The 23,741-nt window shown below is 42.6% G+C and overlaps 1 protein-coding gene and 1 pseudogene across 1 annotated transcript; both read left to right on the top strand.

The window, feature by feature from the left end:
- Positions 1-1,843: 1,843 nt before the first annotated feature.
- On the top strand, positions 1,844-2,390 carry LOC147425763 (uncharacterized; annotated as a pseudogene).
- A 557-nt stretch (positions 2,391-2,947) lies between these two features.
- Positions 2,948-3,910, top strand: LOC147425762 (uncharacterized). Its single transcript, XM_086499525.1, has one exon. The coding sequence runs from the start codon at positions 2,948-2,950 to the stop codon at positions 3,908-3,910; it is 963 nt and encodes a 320-aa protein (XP_086355651.1).
- The last annotated feature ends 19,831 nt before the right edge of the window (positions 3,911-23,741 follow it).

Genomic DNA, 23,741 nt, shown 5'->3' with positions numbered 1-23,741 from the left:
TAGGTTGCAGACATGGTTTCGACCTTCTCCTTCTTCTTCTCGGCACTTGGCCTATGTATATCCACTGGGTTTGGCGTGTTGGTTGACTCTCCCACTGCAAATCGATTACTGTTACGCCTGGCACTCGAGCTTCGATGGAAATGCGGAGTTCGTCTAGTTGTGCTTGGAGCTCTTCTTCTTCTGTCGTCCAATTAGCAAATCCTACTAGCCATTCATCCATTCACAATAGTTTAGGGGTTTCAGTCTTGTAAACTGAAGGGTTTCATGAAAAGATCCTCAGTGGGGGCACCAAATGACAGGAGCAAAGCGAACCCCGAACCCCGACGGCCTCTAAAACACCGGGGACCGAATGGCGCGCCTCGAGCCTCTCATGGTAAAGCAAACAGGGGGCACCACCTAGCTTCAGCGGCTAGGACGCAAACAACACACCACCATAACAAAGTTTTCATCCAAGAGAGATGGATGATTGGGAGTAATGATGAAGAGGAAAGGGAATGAGATCAAGTGAGAGAGAGAGAGAGAGAGAGAGAGAGAGAGAGAGAGAGAGAGAGAGAGGAGGTATAGCGGCTTAGTACTTAGGCACCACAAAAGGATGGCAAATCCGCACACCCTTCACACATACACAAGCTCACTCCAAACACAAGACTAGGTGGCGATTCCGCACACCTCACATGGGCAAAACATTGCAAGAAAACATACTCACAAAACCTCAAGCTTTATTTAGAGAATAAGGCGATGAAATGGGGAGCATAGGGTAGGGGAATGAGAAGGGAGAGTGTGGTAGAGCACATGGCAGATAGGTGGGAGTTGATGGCGAAGACTCGCACGAGGGTTATGGCCATCATCCTTCATTTAGTTTCCCTTCATCTTCCATAGCCCAAGGGTGTAGAGGTCATGCTCAAGACGAGCATGGTGATTGCGGTGATGGTGATGGTGTGGGTGTGTGTGTGTGCACACTAGGTACACACAGTGCATAGTGTACTCTTTGGTGATGGTGTGTGTGTATTTAGTGTGATGGTGACCCCTCTTTATATAGGGGAGGAGGGGGGAGGAATTCTAGAATTTAGATATGAAGAAATCATTATCTACATAGGCCATGTGACTGTGGGCCCCACTTGTCTGGCTGTGTGTATATGTGCCAGAACAGCAGTCTCATGAGAGAGAGACTAAGAGAGAGAGATGGTTTGATGAAAAAAAGTGAGAGGTGACATGGAGAATAAAGTAGTTACAAGAGGGGAGAGAGGGGAGTGTGTTCAGAGGTGAATCTGTGTGCAGATGTGTGTGATAACAAGAAAAATCAGGTAACCAATGGGTGGGGATGGGTCTGTGGGCACCTTTTTCAGTGAAACTGAGCGTGTGTGAGTGTGGGGAAGGTTATTTAGCTACAAGACAAGAGATATGGCGCCCTTTAGAGAGAGAGGGGGGTATTTGGGTCGTGGGATACGATAGGAGAGAGAAAGAGGGCATGGGGTATACTATTTTGGAAGATAGGGTAAGTTGCATGTGAGTTAGGGTGCATTATTGGTGAGTTATAATGCATTATTGGTGAGAGGTGGGGTAGTTTGAGGGGAGAGAGAAAGGAGAAAGGACAAGGGGAAGAGAGAGGGGGTTGACCTTTTGAGTGGAGGAGAGGAAAAGGGACACACGGCGGGGCAACAGTGAAGAAAAAAGGAGGCAAGGTGGGGATGGGCTACCCCGCAAGGTTCCAATGTCTTTTATCACTCCCCCCCTAAGAGGGGGTTTTCATGGGGTGGGGACGAGAGAAGAGGGGTATGGGAGCTTGGCTTGTGAAAAGCCCCCATCAGAACAAAAAGAAGAACGTAAAAAGAGCCTCGCGGAAACGATGCGCGAGAGGATCAAAGCAAAGGGGCTAGCACCCAAAAGACCGGCCGTAAGCCCTGCAGCGTTGGAGCAGGCAGCCAAGAAGGCAAGAAAGGCTCTTGAAGAAGCCACGAACAAGCCCAAAGAGCTCAGAACAAAGAAAAAGATGGATGTCAGGCCACTAGTAACAATTGAGACACCGATTGAAACACCCGTCAAGGAGGCAGAGAAACCAGCTGCGGCAACGGAAGAGCAAACGGCAAAGCTGACTAAGAAAGTAGGAACCACAAACAAAGAAGTAGAGCCTACACCGGAAATTGAAAAGCCAACTGCAGAAGAGAAGGACAAAGAAAAAGACGAAGAAGAAGTGCCATCCAACACTTCCCACCCTTTGCAAGAAGAACTTAACATAATAGAGGGAGAGCGGGCAATGCAACTTATGATTGACATTGCTTTAGAATGAAGATCAGCAAGCCCTACACCCACCCTCCAGCCCATCACATTGTTAGAAACACCGGAGTTTGTACGAACAGAGATAACAAAGGAGAAACCAGAGGCCTTCCAACTAGAAGAGCCAATATTACCAAGGCCATTAACAGTAGAACAGCAGGCAGTCTTGACACTAGGAGACCTTATGGTGGCCGGATATTCTTATGATGAGGCAAAAGCGGCCATGGGATTCAGCCTACAGGATTTAACGGTAGAAATTCCAATTACAGAAGAAGAAGCCGCAGAAGCCGAACGGATCAAAATGTGTACCTGTGAACACACTGAAACAGAAACGGGTAAACCATCTACACAAGGAGAGCAATCGGAGGGCTTGCTAAAAATGCAAGAAGACCCCATGATGATTGACTCTGTGGCTGAACGAACCAAAAATGAAGAGGTAACGGGAGCAGGTGTGCCTCCCGAAGGCTTGCAAACAACGCAAGAAAACCTCGGGACGGAGGCCACACCCTCCACATCAACTACACCAAGCCTGGAAGAAGAACCTGTGTTCAAGGACGTAAAGAAAATTATGTAGGAGTGGTGGAAAAGCAAACAGGAGGCGGTCCTCATGACGCCTATTTTTTGAAGAATCAGAGAAGACAAGCAAGAAGATGCGCCGGTGGCACCCGATGCAATAATGACGGACATAAGTCCAATGACTCTGGGTCCACGGAAAGAGGTAGAAGAGAAGAAGGAAGAAGAGGCCTCCACCAGCCAAACAATCTCTATCCCACCCCAGTTTCAACTCCCCACTACAAACCTAGCTAGGTCAGCCCTCATTCGGAAGCTGGCAGAAGAAATAGCTAAAGAAGACCTGCGGACGGTCATGGCGCTCGAGAAGGAGCAAGAAAACAATGCAGATCTTAGCCTGGCCGTCGCCAGTATTAATACAAAATTGAAAAACAAAGAGAAGGAGGTGGAGGCACGGAACAAAGAAGCCAAGGAGTTGCGCAAGGCTAACAAAGAGCTAGAAAAGACGAATATGGCGCTCCTCGAGGATTTAAAAAGAAGAGAATCCCAGATCGAGCGCATGAGCCAGAAAAGAGACAAGTATCAGAAGCAATATGAAGACGAGAAGGCTCATAAGGATCTGCAGGCTAGTGTGGCACAGAGCTCGAAACTGGCGCTCGAAAATAAAGAAAAACTTTATGAGCAAGCCCACAAAAGCGCAACGGAATCAGTGGAGGTTGCTTGGTGCCAGCAAGTGGCCATCGACACACTTAAACGAAGAGTAGCGGATCAAGCTAGGCAGTTGGATTCCTTCCTAGAGAATCCAATGCTTATTCCGTCTATAGAACAAGAACTGGTCACAGCTCTCCGTGCACAAAATGACAATCTCCGGGAGAAATACGAAACAGAACAAACATCCAAGTCAGCAATGGAGGAAGCCCTACACAAAGCAAAAAAAGACCAAGAGGTGGACTTAAAGACCCTAAATAGTGCATTGGAGAACATAACAAAAGAAGTCTTGGACCTCCTGTCACAACTGTCTAAAGTAGAGCGCATTCAGAGCCTAACACCAAGAGAAAAAGGAGAAGTAGTAGTTGTCGAAGAGGCGGAGACAGAGCTAATAGACACCAGCCACGACACACAAGAGTAGGAGGAGGCAGGGACATCTACTACCCCAGGTGTAAAAAGACCCAGAGAAGTTCGAGCCGTGCTTGACCATTGGCTCACCACACAGAAGGTTGTGGCCAGGAATGCCCTCTTCGAGCAGGCACTACTCTCCTCTGATCTCATCAAATTCTTCACACCAGAGAGAGTCAGAGAAGTAATGCAGGAGCCATCCCTAACCTACACCATCCTACGATGGGAAATGATTGAAACCAAGAAGAAGTTCATGCCAATGCTGCTGCTAGACCATGAAGGATCCTATGGCACAGTAGATTTGAGTGGGTGGGATGCGCAAAGCTTCAAGATCTCAGACCAAAATGGAAGGAGGAGTATCTGGCAAAGAACAAACAAAGTGCCACCATTAACTCCTTTGCTCCCCTCCATATTCAGATCGACCCGACTTTTTGCCCCATACTCAGACGCAGGAGATGGGAAGATTTTGAACAGGTGATTAAAGACCATTCGCATTGGCTAAACTACCCTGTATTCGGTGAGTTGAACACAGGGTGAGCCGAAGGAAGGAAGAGCCCTCCATTGGATACATGCGCAAGGCCATCACTCAAATGATCAGACAAGTGAAGGGCAAGCACCATAGCATGCAAAATGACGTTGAAAATCTGTCACATGCTGTCTGCTTGCATCAACACCTTCAGAAACACGGAGCACACAAGATTGAGGTGGATGACATTCCTAGAAGGAATGAAAGGCCTGGTGTTCAACCTCAACGACACCCCGAAAATGAAGATAATATTTGGCCTGTTTGCCCGCATAATGTTCTTGCCAAACACCTACATGCAGACATTTGAAGAAGCATTCTATACAAGCTTCTTCGAGTATGATTCCATGGTCTTCATGTCTGCATGCAAGGACTTGCTCGCCCGTTTTGTGGCCTTCACGCTTCATGACCGAGATAATCCATTCTCGAGGATTTTAAGGCCACAAGAAGAAGACTAACTGGAATAGATGATGCTCGCCTTCAACGAGTATCTTAAGCAGCAGAAGAAAGCCGGCCCCGAGGAAAGCAATTGAGCAAAGACAAGTCTTGTCGGGGATGACAAGAAACAGGAAGGGGGGGGTGTTGACGGGAGTACGGAATGACCATCCAAAGATGCCGATAAAGAGCATAGGATAAGCAGGAGTCCCCTTCAAACCCATGTGTATGTGTGTACAACATTTTTGCGCCTAGAGCGGACGTTGTAATTTAAATGACGGGATTATTTTTAAATGAAGGGACTCGTTCCGAGCCCGTAAAGCCTTGTAAATCCCTGTAAATGATTAGATGAGCCATAGCCGGACTCCAGTGATCAGTAATCTCAAACCCCCGCTCTAATTATCAATTGTGAGCCACTTTGTAAGTAGGTATATAAGCCAAAAGCTCTATTTTTCACACACAACTCACTTGTAATTTCTGGGAGCTTGGTGAAGAGAGCTCACCTACACCTGGGCGCTCACAGTTTCGCCCACGGGTATGCTAATGCAAAGACCTTTCATACGTTGCTTCTATATGCTCTTAGCTTCATGTTGATGATCATGATGTTGGTTTTGAGTGTGTGTACGTGACGCAATGAGCGGTTGAAGCTCTAGGTCGCCCTCTTGTGTGTTTTGCTCATTGTGCGTTATGTGTGATGTGTATTGCGATTCCGATCATAGACATAGGTTCTAGGTGGTAAAGCTAAGCCTTCCAAGCCCTCAATCATTCGATTTGAGTGAGGTTAGGTGTGGCGGCAATTGCGGTTGTCCATATAGGCCATTTTTTGAAATGTCGGATTTGAGCTCGGAAACACATTCCCCATAGTCTTAAGGCCTAGGTTCCTAAGTTTCATGATGATTGGACTTTGTTTCATGTCCATTCGACCATTAGAGAGCCCGATACGCTGTAGGAGACTTTTGCAGTTTCTGCATCTTTTTCTCTTGTAGGACATTTGTGACTCTTCCTCCTCCTTGCTTTGTCGTCTAGGACATAGCATGCGATGTTTCCATGCACTAGTCGAGTCAGCTACGCCCTCGGATTTACATATTGTATGTTGGTTTGAGTTCTTGCTTCATTACATCGTCCGATCGCGGCGATCCGCCAACACCTCTATGATTTCAAAAGAAATTAAATTGTGAAATAAAATTTTCCCACCTCATTTGTTTGTCGAAAATCTTTGTTTGCGTCATGAAGTACTTGAGACTTTGATGTTTGTTCGTAAAATGAATGGAGTCCCCAATAGATAGTGCTTCCATGTGTCTAGGGCATGTAGAATAGCTAACAGCTCTTTCTCATAAATGCCTAAGACCCGTTCATCCGTGTTGAGCCTTCGGCTCTCATATGCTATGGCATGCCCTTCTTGAAGCAAGACTGCTCCAAGGCAATCACCACAAGCATCACATTGGACCTCAAATGTCTTTGAGAGATCTGGAAGCATAAGAACTGGTTGGGAGGTAAGCTTCTCTTTGAGCTTGTCAAAAGAACTTTTCTCCTTAGTAGTCCTTGAATACTTAATGTTTTTCTTTCTTAAGTCATGTAATGGTCATGCTATTTGAGAGAATTTTTCTATGAAGCGTCTATAGTATGTACACATACCAATAAAGATTCTTAGCTCATGTAGATTCCTTGTATTAGGCCATGCTTTTATTACCTCCAACTTTGATGGATACCATCTCGAGAGATAATATGACCTAAGTATTGAATCTCTTGAAGGAAAAAATTGTTTTTCTTTTGATTGAGAAAAAGTTTATTCTCCCTTAATGCTTGAAAAATCACTTGGAGATGTTTCTTGTGTTCCCCCAAGGAATTGAGGTAGATGATGATATCATCAAAGAACACTCCAGTGAATTTGCGATAGGGTCTAATAAATTTCTCCATTAATCGATTGAATGTAGCTGGTGCATTAGTCAATCCAAAAGGCATGACTAGATATTCATAAAGGCCAAACGTTGTACGAAATGCGGTGTTTAGGATATCTTCATTCACTATCCTTATTTGATGGTAGCCACTTTTAAGGTTAATCCTACTAAAGTAGGTAGATCCTTGTAGCTTATCAAACAGATCTTCTACCCGAGGTACGGAAAATTTGTTTTTGACAGTGATATGGTTTAGGCACAAGAGTCCACACACATGCCGTATGTACCATCTTTCTTTTGCTCTAAAAGGACTGGAGAGCAAAAGGGATAGGAGCTCGGCTTCACCATTCCTTTGTCTATCAATTCTTGTACTTGCCTCATGATCTCCTCTTGTTGAGCTTGTGAAACTTGATAGGGAGGTTTGTTAGGCGGTGAGCTTCCTGATAGGAGTTCAATTTGATGGTCATCATCCCCTCATTTTGGAGGTAAGTTCGTAGGGATATCATCAATGAACACATCTTGGAATCCTGCTAGAAAGTTAGACAATTCTAACTCTTCTTGATTCCTATCATTCACCTTTGATGAAACATTAGGACCTTTTAGGGATTCTTTGACAAAAATCATGTGCACAGAAACTGAGCTTTTCATTGATTTATCAAGGGCAAGAGGATTTACAAGTAGTATACTACGATCAAACTCATTAGCATCTATATACATATTCTTTCCTCTTTAGGAGAAGTAGATTCTCATTTCAGGGAACTTCATGTTGGCAGCCATGCGATTGAACCATGATACCCCTAGGATAGCATCCTCATGTTGGAGAGGAGAGATAAGGAAGTCTTATTTGTCGACATAGCTTTGGACATGAAACCTCAACTTCCCAATCAAGGGAGTAACAGAGGCTTGTTGTCCCTTGAAAGGGGCATCGGCAGTTACAGCATCTCTGATCTCAAAAGCTTGAATGCCCAACATGGTGGCCAACTCCATTAATATGAAGTTGAGAGTAGAACCAGGGTCAAACAAGATGAAGGCATCATTCTCCCTTACCTTTCCCCAAGAATAGGAGAGAGGTGATCCTTCGCAATGAGTATCCTCTTTTGGAGCTTCGATAGTGGAAGTTGTAGGAGTCTCATTGCAAGCATTTATTTTGGGGCAAGAACGATAGCCATGTCCTTGCTCCCCGCACTTAAAACATTTGTGATCCTTGCGAAAAGTTTCAATCTCTTCAGGAGAGAGTTTATTTTTACCTTTGTAAACTCCTTCTCCTTGGACCGATTGTTGTTGTTGTTGTTGTTGGAATGGCCGTGGGAAAAATTTTGGGCATTAATTTTTCCCTTTGCATCACTTTTATCTTTATTTTCCATGGGTTTGACATTCCGTCTAACCCCTTGTTCGAGGTTGATGCGTGAAGCAACCATGGTATGGTGGATTACTTCGCTGATAGAGTCAAGCTGTTGAGAGTTAACATACTTGGCCATCTCTTTAGGTAATCCCGCACAGAATTGTTGTTTTTGCTCAGCAAAGTCTATCTTTTGAAAGATAGTAGCCTTGAGATGTAAATCCCAAAACTTGTCCACATATTTGTGGATAAACTCGTGAGAGAGAAGCCTTAAACTTTGCCATTCGGTGAGCACTTTGTCCTTTGCATCACTTGCAAGGAATTGCTTCATGAAACTCGTAGAGTTTTCCATGTCTTTGGGGCTTCGCCATTGCCTTGAAGGCTATCCCACCATTGACATGCCAATTTTGGAAGTGCATAGCTACATGGTGTAGCATGGAGGACTCCGTGAAGCCCCCGTCTCCAAAGGCCGCATCAAATTGTTGGATGAAGGCCAATACTTTGTCAGTAGCACCAAAGGTGCCATCATAGGTGAGAAAAGAGATACTCTTCCTCCCTCTTTGAACTTCTTGAGCTTTTGTGACCTTCGCCATGCAGGGTAAGATTTGCGATGTCCTCCACTCTTATATTGTCTAGGAGAATAGCCATAGATTTCATCTCTAGAGGAGGAAGGTGAACAAGAAGGAGAAGAGGGTGACCTCTTTCTTGACATTTTATTCCTTGGTTTCCTCTCTTCCCTTTTGGAATGACAAGGAGAAGGACTATGGGTTGACCGTTTCGTCTGGAGAGGAGTTGGCGATCGTTTAGTCCTCCTTCTTTGTGAAGCCACATCTTCGGAGGAATTTAGGGATTCATTGCTTTCTTGATCTTTGGATTCCTCCTCTCGTATGGGAGAGAGTCTTCTTTTGGTGGTCTCTTCAAGAGGCCTCGTAAGATATCTCTCCTCTTGGAGAGGAAAGGAAATCCCATAAGCACAAAGTTGTTGAGTAACTTAGGCTTGCAAAGTGGGGTTGCTCATAGCTTGTTGCAATCTAGTGACAAGATAATTAACCAACGCATCATCATTGGCACCTTCATGTGCAAAATCAAAGTTATCAATGTTCATTCTCCTCTCTTGGTTATTGTCAGCCATGCTAATTAAACTTCTGTGTACACTTAATGTATGCTTTGGCAATTCAAAACCTTAGTTGCTACTCCTCTTAGCCTTTGAAAATAGGCACTTATGTATCTACACCCACGGCTCGAATTGGTTAATTATAGAGAGTAGTGGAGTGAGTCTAGCATAGCGAAGTTGTCGAGGCATAGCTCCTTTCCGACTTCTTATGGCTCAATAATGGTAAAGCCATAGGAAAGTCTAAAAAGACTCCATTATTAAGACCAAAGCTCCCAAGGTGTGCACCATATCCCATATAGTGGGCTCAACAAAACCGATAATAGATCCCAGATCCACTTACCCTAATATAATCAACAAAAACAACCATCAATAGTCTACTTAAGGACCTCTCTTCTTAAGCAAGAAAAGAGAAACCAAATGCTCTGATACCAATGTAATGGAAATTACCTATGAACTTTGAGAGTAGCAGAATTAGGAAATTAGGTGAAGCACTTTTGAGAGATTCTTTGTGAGCATAGCGGTTGAACTTAAGTGATGGTAGCAAAATAAACATGGTACTTAGTTAACTTGGCATTAACAATACTTTTGCAAGAGAGAGAGTTCAGAGAACATAACAATATATGAGGACCGGATTCATATGGAGCATGTCCCCCCTCCAATAGGAATTTGTATTATAGTTTCTCCCATCAAGAGAGACTTGGTACAATACAATCTTTGTGTTCCTTGTAACCTAGGTGATGCAATAAAGATGGAAATCTTCATGCATCACAAGCATAAGATAAACTTGAAGAAAGAATTAACTATCCAAAGGCCTCAAACACATTCGAAGGTGGAGAGAGCTAGCGGGGAATGAGGATAGGGAAGAGGAAGAGGAAACATTTCATAGGAGAAAGAAATAGTTCCTCACTTATCATTACTCTTCTTGCTAGCATACATAATAGCATAGTAATGAAGATGGAGAAGATGTCAAGCGTAAGCATTGAAGCATGACTCTTGGTTGGATTTGCATTCCATAGCCAAGAGTGTTGGTGTAGGCTTTCACTCTCACAAGCTTGGAGAAGGAGGTGGTGTTCCTCAACTTTCACCAAGTGAGAATGGCTTTGCAAATGAGTGTGTGTGTGTGTGGAGTATAACCCCCTAGCACCCCCCTCTTTGCTTTGGGTGAGTGGCAACCTTCTGCATGTTGCAAGCTCATTGGACCCCTCTCCCCCCTAGCCAATCACATGCAGCATGTAGTCAATTACATGGGTAGTCTTTTGACAAGTGTCCTCCTTACCCCTTAGAGAGAGAGACAGATCTTGAAAATATCTATATATTTGTTAGATGGAAGTAGAAGCTCATTGCAACCCTCTTTAGCCCAACCAATAGCATTCAAGTACACCATGTGGTTAAGCTTAGTGAGAGTCTGACATGTGTCCCATGTGCTCTTTTAGAATTCCCCTAACTTTGAGATTTTTATGCATATGAACTTTCTCGAGCAACTTCCTAATCCAGTGTGTAAGTTCTCTTTTTGAGTCAAGCATGTTACCCCCCAGCATTGGAAGCTTCTCAAACAATTTCCTCATTAAATGTGACAAGTACCTCAAGTACCTTAGTCATCAAGCATGACAAGCACCTGAGGTGGATTTCCCACCTCAAGCATAGTCCTAGTTTGCTTAATTTTAGGTTGGGTTCCCACCTCAAGCAGAGCCCTATCTTGCTTAAGTTTAGGTCGGGTTCCCACGTCAAGGACAACCCTAGCTTGCTTAAGGTTCCCACCTCAATCACAACCCTACTAACCATTGGAGGTCTTTAATGAAGCTAACCCTAAGTTCTTTAATGAAGCTTCATTAGTTAACCTTGCTCTTTGACATCCCATCTCTTATTTGGGCCCCTTTACCATTGGCCCCGTGTTGAGATAGATCCGTAAGCACATGTCTATATTCTAACCCTTGTTACCATTTATTATCCCATATTAAATAATCAGTTTAATATGCGAAAATCATTTGGGTTGGTTAGATATTAGATATTTAATGACAAGAATGCTATTAAAGAGAGGTTTATCTGAAGTGGATCTTGTAATGGTTAGAGTTGTATATGCTTGTAGAAGATTCAGGCATTATCTACTACCATGACCTTTCACCTTCTTGACAGGCTAATGTCTACTTCCTTAATTGTTCAATAACTCAAACATGTCAAAGACAGAGAAATGGATAATTGAGCTTCAAGAGTTTCAATTCTTATTTATGGTTGAGGAAAGCACTAGAGCTACTTTGGCAGATTTTCTTACGTATAAAGAGAGTCCACTTCTAATCAAAGAGGAAGAGTTGAAGCAAAAAAGGGTGAGAATACAGATGTTGAAAATGCATGCTTGATGTATTTTAATGGCTCATATAGGAAAAGTCATGATGCAGCATCTGGTGGCATTGTAATTTATGATCCCAAAGGAGTTTTCATTTGGAAGAAAGGACTAAATCTTGATGCAAAAAGAAAGAACGAGGTTGAAAGAATTGCTCTTAAAAGTGGTTTACATATGTGTTTTCAACTTGGAATCTATCATTTACAAATAAGGGGTGATGCCTTGCTAATGGTTAAGCAAGTTCTGGGAGTGTGGAAAAAAAAAATCCAAAATTGAAGAGCCTTTGTCTGCAAGTGAAGCAATTGCTGAAACACTTTGAATCTTGGAACTCATGCATGTTAATAGCTCCCAGAATGAAGAAGCTCATAATGCTGCACAAGAGATGATTATTGAAGTGTTTGTCATTAAAGCTGTTGAGGTTATGTATCATGGAAGACAAACCTTTTTGAAAGAAGAAGAGTTTTTGCAGATAGGCCTTCCCATTCTATGCACTCATGAGAAAAGCTAGTAAATGATGATGTTCTTTACATGAAAGGGAGTTATTTGGTGCTACATCGTGTACCTTGGAAGGAAGATATTTTATAGAATTTTAGAAGACAACCATGAGGGATCTTGTGGTGGACACTTTGTAATGAAAGTAACTTTATAGAAGATCTTACAAGAAGGGTATGTGTGGCCAAGCATACAAAAGGATGTCCATCATTGGTGAAAAACATGTTTACCATGCCGACATATGGGTAAGAGAGTACTCAAAGCTGAATCTCGCAACATTATGTGGGACTATGATGTGTTTGAGAAATGGGGCCTTGATGCAATAGGGCCCTTGCCTATGACTAGTAGAGGAAAATTTTGTATTCGTACTGCAATTGACTATTAGTCAATATGGGTAGAGACAAAGGCAGTAAAGAAGATCACCAACAAGGATGTTCGAAAATTTTTGTATGAGGATATACGTTGTAAGTTTGTGTACCATTGGAATTTCTCTCTAATAATGGTCCGAGCTTTCATGGAGAGTTGATCGACTATTTATGTGAGAAGTTGATGATACAACATAGGTACACCACTCCAAATTATCCATAATGCAATGGAATGAATGAAAGATTCAATGGAGAGCTTATGAAGATACTTATCAAAATGACTCAATGTCATAGTAAAATGTGGAATCTTGAAATTTCGTGTGCTTTGTGGGCTTATAGAACATCTATGAAGTTGAGAACATGATTTTCTCCATTTCACTTGGTGTTTGGAAAGGAAGCATTGTTGCTCATTGAAGTTGAGATTGCTTCTATGAGGATGCTCATAAAGTTGAATGAAGGGGCAATGGGCATGCTTGAAGACAGACTTTTTCATTTACAATGTTTACAAGTTGATCGTACTCTTGCTTTTGAGCATTATGAGAAAAGTCAACATGATCAACAAAGAAGGTTCAATGAAATTGTAAAGGACAAAGAGATAGAGGAGGGTGAACTAGTATTATGATACAATAGCAAATTGGATAGCACATTTCAAAAAAGGTTTTAAATCAATGGGAGGGTCCATTCATGGTAGCAAAGAAGTATAAGAATGGCACTTATCAGCTTGCTCATTTGGATGGAACCATGCACTCATCTAGAGTTAATGGATACAGGCTCAAGATGTATGTGCCAAGAATGATGAAAATTGTAAAAGATGATATACTTCTTGAAGATCATGACAACTCAAATGTCACTTTACATGAGTAACTTATGCGTGTGATATGTGCTCTTTGTTTTCCCTGGAGATTGTTGCTACTGATCATGAATGATCTCGTAGACTAGAAGGTTGGCAAGTTATGATTTATTAAGTTTTTTTGTGTGACTAAGAAAACACCTAGAAATTTTATGGATGCTTGAGAACTTGTTGAAAGAAGTTGCATATGTATATGCCATGTACATACTCAAGCATGCTTGTTCAAGGTCACTATTATGTACATATCCCCTGGAGGGATTGGACCCTTGTTTGCGGCATCATGGTTTTCTAGAATTCCTTGTACATGATGTAGATATGATTTTGAGTCTCAATAAAACAATTGGAAGTATAGAGAATGCTCTCATGCGCAATAACATGATATGTGTAGTTGCATGTGCACTTCGGCTATATCCTTGTAAATTTTACCTGGATCACATGCATCCTTAGTAGAAAGTGATGGATTCTGAAATGGAGTGCTCTGAAATGCTTTGAGGAATCATGATGACAAATTTGATGATTTTGGTTAACCGTTTGCCCTAATTCCCATAAAAAATGGATTTGTATACGCAAAAATAGGTCAAAATGGTCAAATTTAGTCCAAATTGGCCAATTTTTGACACATCAGCTCACATGCCGTTGATCCGAGCCTATCACAAATTTTTGTTTACAATATTTTGTTGGTTTTCCTTGCTTCTAGAGGTTTACAATAAAAGAAAGAGTGAGAACAACTGTTGGAATTAGGGTTGCAGAGAAACACACACAGCTTGGAGAAGACGAAGGAAGCTCAAGGCACACAATAGAGAGTGTGTTACTTAGTGTGCAATGGAAAGATGGATAGCCCTAGAGTGATGGGCGTATATACAATGCACGGGGGAAAAAACCTCCTAAAGAGGGAAAAAATGCCCCGGCGGTCCTAGTGTGTTCACACACATCACTACCACATGTATATGGTAACAAATCCCCCCTGGAGTGATGCGGTGAACGAGAGCTGGCACATGAGTAAAGGGAACTTCCATGCCCTGAGGACAGGATCAGTCCACAAAGGGGAGTAAGCCCAAAGCTTTGCGGAAAGCTTCAAGCTTCTCACGAGACAATGCCTTTGTGAAAAGATCTGCAAGGTTGTCCTGTGTTGGCACATAAGCCAAGCTGATCTCTCCTGCTGAGAGCCTCTCCCTGACATAGTGGTAATGCACCTCAATGTGCTTTGTGAGAGCATGAAAAATTGGGTTCCTCGCAACTGCCAATGCGCTCTGACTGTCAGTGTAGATAGTGTTGGCAGTGTCCTGTCCAACACCCAAGTCAGCCATAAGGCGTCTGAGCCATACACACTCAACCGTAGCTGTGAAGACTGCCCTGTACTCAGCCTCACAACTCGAAGTGGCCACAGTAGGTTGCTTCTTGCTCAACCATGATATACATGAACTGCCAAGCATGAAACAAAAACCACTTGTGGACACTCGCGTGTCAAAACAACCAGCCCAATCTGAGTCCGAAAAAGCATGTAAGTCTGGTGGCAATGATCCCCCCTTGGGATAAAACAAGCCAAGATGTAAAGTGCCACTAAGGTAGCGGAAAATCCTCTTGACAGCCTACCAATGCTTAGACCCTGGGCTATGCATAAATCTGCTGACCTGCGAGACTGCAAACTGAATATCTGGCCTCGTGTTGCATACATAAATGAGGCAGCCAACAGCAGTTTGGTAAAGAGTGACATCAGCAGGATCGCCAGCATCATGTAGACTCAACTTCAAACCTGTTTCCATGGGAGTGGCAATAGGTTTGCAATCCTCAAGTCCAAACTTACATAGCAATGTCTCTATGTAACTTTTCTGACACAAGGCAATACCACCATCACACTGCTTAAACTGTATACCCAAGTAATGATGCAACAACCCCAAATCTTTCATCTTGAAAGTAGCATTCAAATCAGCCTTAAATTCAGCAATATGTCTCTCATTTGGTCCAGTGATCAGCAAATCATCAACATAAAGAACCACAATGAGAAATACATCATCCTCACGCTTTACATACAATGTGCTTTCTGTTGGACTGCTACGAAAGCCTCGTTTAACCAAATGAGTGTCAGCTTTCTCATACCAAGCACGAGGAGATTGCTTCAACCCATACAAAGCCTTCTTACATTTGCACACTTTGTCCTCTTGTCCTTTTATGACAAAACCGCGAGGCTGCGTTACATAAACTTCCTCAAATATGTCACCATTCAAGAAAGCAGTAACAATGTCTGATTGATGTACATCCCAACCAAAATGAGCTGCCAATGCACATAGAAAACGCACAGTAGTCATACGACAAGTGGGAGCAAAAGTCTCTTCATAATCTATGCCTTTTTGTTGTGCATAACCCTTTGCAACAAGTCGAGCCTTATGGCGATCGATCTCACCATCCGGCTTGCGTTTCAACTTGTAAACCCACTTCATACCAATGGCCTTTTTGCCAGGAGGCAAATCACATAAAGTCCATGTGTCATTCTCTATAAGTGCCTCATATTCCGATTTCATGGCAGCAATCCAATTTTCTGAATTCTATGCTTCATCAAAAGACAGAGGCTCCTCAACATCATGTAAACTAGACACAGCCAAAGCATAACAATCTGATGCATAAGATGCATGGCGAGAGCCTAAACGAGTACGACTAGATAAAGGTGCATCCAATTTACTGTCACGCAAAGTGTGCACCAGCCATTTTGGCATACCTCTAGCCTGCTCATTTTCAGCCCTTTCCTCATCAAGTACATCATGTACATCTGCATCAGTAATAGGCTGTTCTAAAACATTTTCAGAAACCCCCATAGGCTGTACATTTGCCTCATTGGAACTTACATTCGTATTTCCACCACTGAAAAGAGGCAACAAAGTGTCATAAATGTCCTGTGAGCTTACATTACTGTCTCTAGTACATGACAGCAAGGGCTGAACAGAGTCTTCCACAAACACTACATCCCGTGAAACCAGAATACGTTTTGTTTGCGGATGATACAACCTGTAACCTTTGCTTTCAGCACTATAACCAACAAAAATACATTTGACAGCCTTATCATCCAATTTTCTGCGCTGCACTTGTGGCACCAAAGCATATGCCAAACAGCCAAAAACACGCATGTGCTCAATAGAAGGTTTTCTATCATGCCATGCTTCATATGGAGTAATAGACTGCAAAGCTTTCGTAGGACACCTGTTAAGTACATAAGTGGCACACATGATGGCCTCAAGCCAAAAAGAATGCGGCAAAGCTTGACTTTTGACCATACATCGTGCCATTTCCGTTAGTGACCTGTTTTTCCTCTCAGCAACACCATTTTGCTGAGGTGTATAAGGCACTGTACATTGGTGTTTTATCCCACGACTAGCCAGAAATGCATTAAATTCATGAGACATATACTCCCCCCCTCGATCAGAACGGAGGGTGCCCATAGTACATTTTGAGACATTTTCAGCCATAGCCAAAAACATTTTGAAGCACACAAAAACTTTGGACTTCGCTTTAAGCGGAAATACCCATGCATGCCTAGAGTAATCATCAATGAAAGTCACGAAGTACAGGTAATTGCCCAAAGACGGAGTTTGCATGGGCCCAAAAACATCACTATGCACAAGCTGCAACCTGCATGTGGTCCTAACTGAACCATCCTTTGGAAACTTAGAACGCTGCATTTTACCCAGAATACAGCCTTCACAAACATGTTTGACAGGTGCTTCAAGAGGCGGCAAAGAAGCAACCATATCAGATTTCTGCAAACGCAACAAACTGGCAAAATTCAGATGACCAAAACGTGCATGCCAAAGTTTTGCATCTGAAATAGCCCTTGAATCTACAACAGCATTTGCAAAATTTTGTCCACACTTGTCATACAAAATGAGCTTATACAGCCCACGGCACAAAAGCCCAGATGCAACAATTTCATCACCAAAACTGAGATCATGAACTGTACATCTGTCATCCACAAATTTGACTACAAGTCCAAGTCTAGCAAGTGCGGATACAGACAAGAGATTCTTCTTGATCCCAGGTACATAAAGTGCATCAACAAGTGTGAAGGAACTGCCATTAGCAGCAGTGAGCACAATCTTTCCAACTCCCTGAACTAGATAAGAGGCGTTGTTGGCACAAGTGACTGAATTCCCATGAGGGACAGACTCGAGAGAGGTAAACAATTCACGATGTGAGGTAATGTGCTTTGTAGCACCACTGTCGAAATACCACACATGTGAATCTGCAGCAACTGACAAGCATGCATCATGGACAGCAGGATTGTAAGTGCACTGTGCGCTAAAAGCCCATTCTGCATCAACATCAACATCACAATCTCCTTTCACAGAAGACTCAACAATGGCTGCATTTGTAGTGGAACCAGCATTTGCAGTGGAACCACCCTCTTTCTTCTTAGCCTCTTTGGCCTTCAACTTAGGACACGACTTGATCAAGTGATCATTGGCTTTACAATAATGGCAACGCATCTTCTTTTTGCCCTTATCACCAGAATTGCCAGACGAAGTGCTGCCACCAGAAGCATTAGGAACAGAATTTTTTCCACTCGCAGTAGAACCATAAGAAGTGGCTGCATTACTGTTACCACCCTTTCTTTGAGAAGCAATAAAAGCCTGTTCAACTACACGCTGCCTAGTCCTATTTTTTCTAGAAAGTGACTCTTGCAACAGCAATGTGCATAATGCATCAAACTTGACAACTTCAGGATTTCCTTGGGTCATCAGTCTCCAAGTACTAGCAAAAGTCTGGTAGGAATCTGGTAAGGCATCAAGAACAGTCTGCACAAGGGAACTGTCCGAAATGACTTCACCTGCAGAAATGAGTTTCTCATTGATATCCTTGACACTAGCAAGGAAAGTGTCCATATCATCTTCCTCATGCATAATCTTCGACTCTAGCTCTTTACGTAGCAAAGCAATTTTAGCCTCATTGCGGCTTGCATAAAGACCTGCTAGAATATCCCAAGCCTGTTTTGCAGATTTTGTTGAACGGATGTGAGGAATAATGGTGCGCTTCACAGACAACGCATCAATGCATGAGCCTGCACATCCTTAACATCCCAACGAGCTTGTTCTGCCGTAGGCAAAACAACTCTAACAGCTGCAATCCTTGCAGCAAGACCTGCAACATCCTCAACATTGCCTACATCTTCAGAACCAGGACGTACATCAATGCCCTGCACAATGTTCCAGACACCTTTTGACACAAGAACATGTTGCATCATATAAGCCCACATAGGGTAGTTTTCCCCATCCAACCTATCCTCAACAACAAACATCTTGAACACATCTGTGTTGTTGTTGTCAGCCATGGTAAATGCTGCACCTGATGTGAAAACTGCCCGAAAATAGGAGAAATGGAGCGGGAACAACTTGTGCTATATAGCACAAACCGTAGAAGACTATAAGGCACCTGTTATGCAGAAAACGGCACTGACAGAAAATCTGCACAAAATGACGAAATAGCATGTGCAGTATTGCCCGTAGTGGAAACGGAGGCCGAAATGAGCCCAAATCAAAATTCTGAGCAGACCAAGCTCCCAAAATATTTGTCGACCTGCGAACGCTCGCCAAAGCTCACTGAAGTCGGAGAAAGTGAGCAGGCGTGTGCTAGAGCAGCTGGCGACTAAGCCCGGGAGGACGTGACCTGCTCTGATACCAATTGTTGGAATTAGGGTTGCAGAGAAACACACACAGCTTGGAGAAGACGAAGGAAGCTCAAGGCACACAATAGAGAGTGTGTTACTTAGTGTGCAATGGAAAGATGGATAGCCCTAGAGTGATGGGCGTATATACAATGCACGGGGGAAAAAACCTCCTAAAGAGGGAAAAAATGCCCCGGCGGTCCTAGTGTGTTCACACACATCACTACCACATGTATATGGTAACAACAACCTCTTGGAAAAATTCAAAAAATGATTTGATGGGAATTTTTTCTTGACTAGTTCACCAGAGGTGAAAGGTAGAGGGAGAACCTAGTTGGTAAAGGGAAGGGAAAACATGTAAATGTGAAAAGAAAAGATATGATGTGGTTGTGGAGCCATGCACCCATGATTCAAGGGTCATGAGTGGCTCATATCATCATGGCTTTGGAGCCATATGATGATTCAAACAAATGGGACCCAAGTGGAAGACTTGGTAAAGGAAGGAAACAGACACATGATTTTGCTGGATTTTTAAAAAATACTTCCACTCCGATCCAAGAAAAGTTGTCTTCATTAAAGTTGTAGCTGATGAGCTGGAGATTCTGACCATATTTTTTTATAATTTTTGCATCTATAGTCTAGGAGATATGGCCAAAATGGCGGACGCCAGTTTTTTCAATTGTGGTGGAGACCACCTCCTCTACCTTTACACACACACCCTTCCTTTTCCACATTGAGACCTTCTCTAAAAATCATCCATTAGTCTTCTCACCCTCCCCTCCTTCCTCCTCTCTCTCAAGCTCAAAAAACCATCACAAATTCCTTTTCTAATCACCTCTCTCATCATGCTTAATCTTGTTGTAATTCATAAGTTCTCATTCAACCCCTTTCTATTATTAGTAGATATGCATTGATTTTATGTAGATTCTTTACATTTTAAAATAAGGAAGCTCTTGGACACAAGCTATGGAGGAAGGAGTGAAGACAACACAAGTGATGATGGAGCTAATTAGTTGCAAATTGGTCAACAAATCACTTGGAAGGAGCTTCTTCATTGGTTGAATGTCCCTAATCAAGCTTCATTTATACAAATTGCACTTGGATATTAACCTCACTCCTAATCACTCTCTTTCCTATATAAAGAGGCCCCCCCCTTTGTAATTTCAAGTATCCCTCAGCCCCATTGAGTCTTTGTACCACTCATCATGAGCCCATAAAACTCATTCACTCACTCTATTCTTGAACATTCTAGAGTACAAATTGTTTTATGCTAGTAACCTCCCCTCCTCTTACTTATGTTAATTAAGAGAAATCTTTTATGTGTGTGTGAGAGTGCTTGATGTGATTTTGGCTAATCCTTGAGTTGTTGTTTAGTAATCTACATGCTATTTGTGTTGGGAGTGCTTGAAGTTATCCATTCCTTGTACACACACTAAGGTTAATGCTTCATTCATAGTGATACCTCTCTCTCTCTCTCTCTCTCTCTCTCTCTCTCTCTCTCTCTCTCTCTCTCTCTCTCTCTCTCTCTTTGTGTAGCGGTCCTAGTCCACGCTTCCAAGACTAGGTGGTGCCCTCATCTCATTTCCCTTGTGGCGCAATGGAGGTTGTTTTGGTGTAGAGGCCGCCATTCCAAATTTCATTTGTCACCGTGAAGGACAAAAGGGGGGCTGCTTGTTGAAGGGAAAATATAGAGAATTTATTACTTTGAGAGAGGGAGCCAAGAGGATTCATGGTGGTGTGCGTGTGCAGTCTCGCACCCATTTTGTCGTGCTATTTCTCTACTTTCCCACCTTTCAAGGGTGAATTACACCTTTTTCCTATCAATTTGATGTTTAGGGATCATCTTGGGTGCTTTGTGATTGATATTTTTCCATGTTCATGGTGTTTTAGTAAAGAAGATAGATGCATTTTCTACATAGTCTGCTGGTATGTATGTGTGCCATTGGGGCTAAGTGTGTAAGGAAGAGTGGGAGAGATTTGGGAATCGAGTTGAGTGTGAGAGGATATGAGTATGTGTCTTTTTTTTTTGAATATTTGATCACATTGGGAACACTTTCACATCGGCTTGGTTGGCCTATGTTGTGCTCTGAAGCCTCATCATCATCGACTCTCTACATGCATCTTGTTGGGTTGGTGGGAGCTTGTAATCCCCACGATTTCCCTCTTGATTTGAGTGAATAAGGACCTATTTGGGTGAGTTTCCTCTACCATTTGGGTGTGTGAGTATCCATTCCAAGCTGCAAGCAGGCTATGCCATAGAGGTGGAACGCTCTTAGCCCTCCTTGTCAACATCTTGAAAAGTTAATGCATCTCCTTCTAGACACTACAAGTTTTTCCTCGTCCTCACCTTGAGCCTCGGCTTTTTGCTAACAAATAATTATTACCCCTTGAAAATTTGAAAGGCTAGGAGAGAAAGAGATTTTTCAATAACAAAAGGAAAGGGGGATAGATCATAGTGCCCAACTAGCTCTAATACCAGCTGTAGGAATTTTTGGGAGTGAGAAAATGGAAGTGAAAAAATACTAAAATGAACTCCATTCATAAACTCTTACAGACTTCCATACATGTCAGACATATATATAGGGTTTGAGGTCAACATCCATTGGCTAGAAGTTTTGTGTCCTCTTACTATTGGACCATCTCACCTTCTCATCTATCCTACTAGACTAGGGATCTTTCCCATGTGGTGCCACTAGCGTGGACTTACACTAATAGTACTCGAATTTTTGAAGAGAACGAAGCTCACCATTGCCCCAGTTTTTGATTCCCACACCCCCCCCTTCTCTTTTCTATTGTCTTTGATCTTTGGAGTCAGTGATGGTGCGTGCATGTGTTCCCCCAAACCATGTGTTTTGTGGTACAAAGAGGGAGATGAGAATGTTTGTGCCTACATGTTATGAAGAGCCGAGTGGATACATGGCTAGTTCAACAAACTATCCTCCCAAAGAGCCAAAAGCGCTAGAACCTTGGAACATGACTGGGAATGTTGGACCACCAACATCGGCTCATGCTGCTAGAGAAGGCTGATACAACTTAAATGAGAGAACATTTATTGTTCATAGCCAATGGTGGCTCAGCAAGAAAAAGTCCTGCCTATCAACAAAGAGTGGATCCAAGATCACCTCAACAACCATTAGGACCATGCTATAAGTGTGGCGGTGACCACCTGATGAAAGACTCTCCTCATAGGGGGATCATTAGAGTCAATGTATATTGTCTAGATTGTGCCATCACTCGTTTGATTATTGATTGTCCAAAAAAATCAAATAAAACGGTGAAAACAAATTTGAATACGTTAGAGGAAATCCCATCAAGTAGTGGTTCTAAAAATGAAATGGTGATACATATACAGGTTGTCACAAGAGTGCAAGCTCAAAAAGCAATGGAAGAACCCATAATTGAGGAACCTAGAACAGATGCACCTAGTCTTGACCAGAAAGCCAACGCAACACTTGAAAGGCTAGGAAAGCATGCATGAAAGCTAGGAAGGAGCAAGAACAAACTTCCTTAGTAGAAGAAATGAAACAAACCAAAGAAAAACTAAGAAAACTACAAGGATAAGCCAAAAAGGGAAAGGAGACCCACACGGCAGATCCTGAGAAGAATGAGAAACCAAGAAGGGCAAGTTTGGGAGTACTAGTTGAAAAGTGAATGAACCTCTAGATGCACTTTTGAAAGATTATGAGGCTCACGATGTAAAAAGAATCAGACCCAAAAACAAAGATGGATGACATACCCATACAGTGAGTTGGAAAATCAAAGGCTCGAGATATGTCAGAAGATGATTTAAACAACCCAAGCTTTGTTGGAGCCACCGGCAAGGAAACCAAAGGGCTGAATAGAGGTTCCATCTCCAACACCAGTGATCCCATCAACACACGAGTCTGGAAGGATATCTGATGTTTCCAAATTTGAGTTAGAACCCTCGAAGTTAATTGAAAATCCACTTGAGTAGTGATGAACACCACAGATCATGCATCTGATGGTTTCCATGCTATCATATCAGAGATATGCAAAGAAGATGATGGCTTAGATGAAATTTGAAAACAAATACAAGAAGCAAATGAGTTAAGTCGGAGATTTTACCAGATCAGTAATGGGAGGGATGTGTTTCTTCATCCTATTGAGTAATTTGAGGCAGGATCTCAAGCAAATCTAGATATTCACTCATATTTGGGGGATAGAGGATCTGTAAGATCTTTGGATAGCCAACCTCAATCCTTGAAAACCTTACCCTCTTACATGGGAGTATGCAGAAAAATATGATGTGAAGGCAGTACCATTACAAAGACTCTCCTAAAAATTGATGATGGACTCTAAAGGATTGATAGACATATTGTTTGCACCTGTGACTTGCACCATTACACTAGCTGAGCTTCTTTGAATACGACCAAACATGTGGGTGACAGTTGGAAAATGCTTAGAAAAGTTTGGTGTAAAGGATCCGACTTCACAGATACAAGAGGGAATCAAAGAGCTAGAAAAGCCTCAATTAAACAAGCGACCAATACCATTAAATAAGGTAGGGGAGTGTTGTGAAGGTGAGGATGGAAATGCTACGTTTCTCGTTGAGTTTTGAGGCGTTACAACCATGGCAATTCTTGACAGTGGAGCGGGTGTGGCCATTGCAACCAAAAAGATATGGAAGAAATGGGGAAAACTTGCCTTGAGAGCCACTAGGATGAAATTGCAATTAGTAGATGGTTATATGGAGAAACCCTTAGGGATTCTAGAGAAGTTCATTGTTACTTCTTGTGACATTGAGTATGAGCATACCTTTGCTATAGCAAATTTTGGCAAGAAGAACAACTACAACATAATACTTGGACGACCATCCATGCGA

The sequence above is a fragment of the Adiantum capillus-veneris genome, chromosome 25 (genome assembly GCF_014529385.1).
Source record: "Adiantum capillus-veneris isolate H3 chromosome 25, ASM1452938v2, whole genome shotgun sequence".
Lineage (NCBI taxonomy): Eukaryota > Viridiplantae > Streptophyta > Polypodiopsida > Polypodiales > Pteridaceae > Adiantum > Adiantum capillus-veneris.
Note: the sequence above shows the minus strand (reverse complement) of the source record. Positions and strands in the feature narration are given on the sequence as shown.

Coding starts and splice junctions, on each gene's coding strand:
- LOC147425762 (XM_086499525.1), top strand. CDS start 2,948: ATGACGGACATAAGTCCAATGACTCTGGGTCCACGGAAAGAGGTAGAA.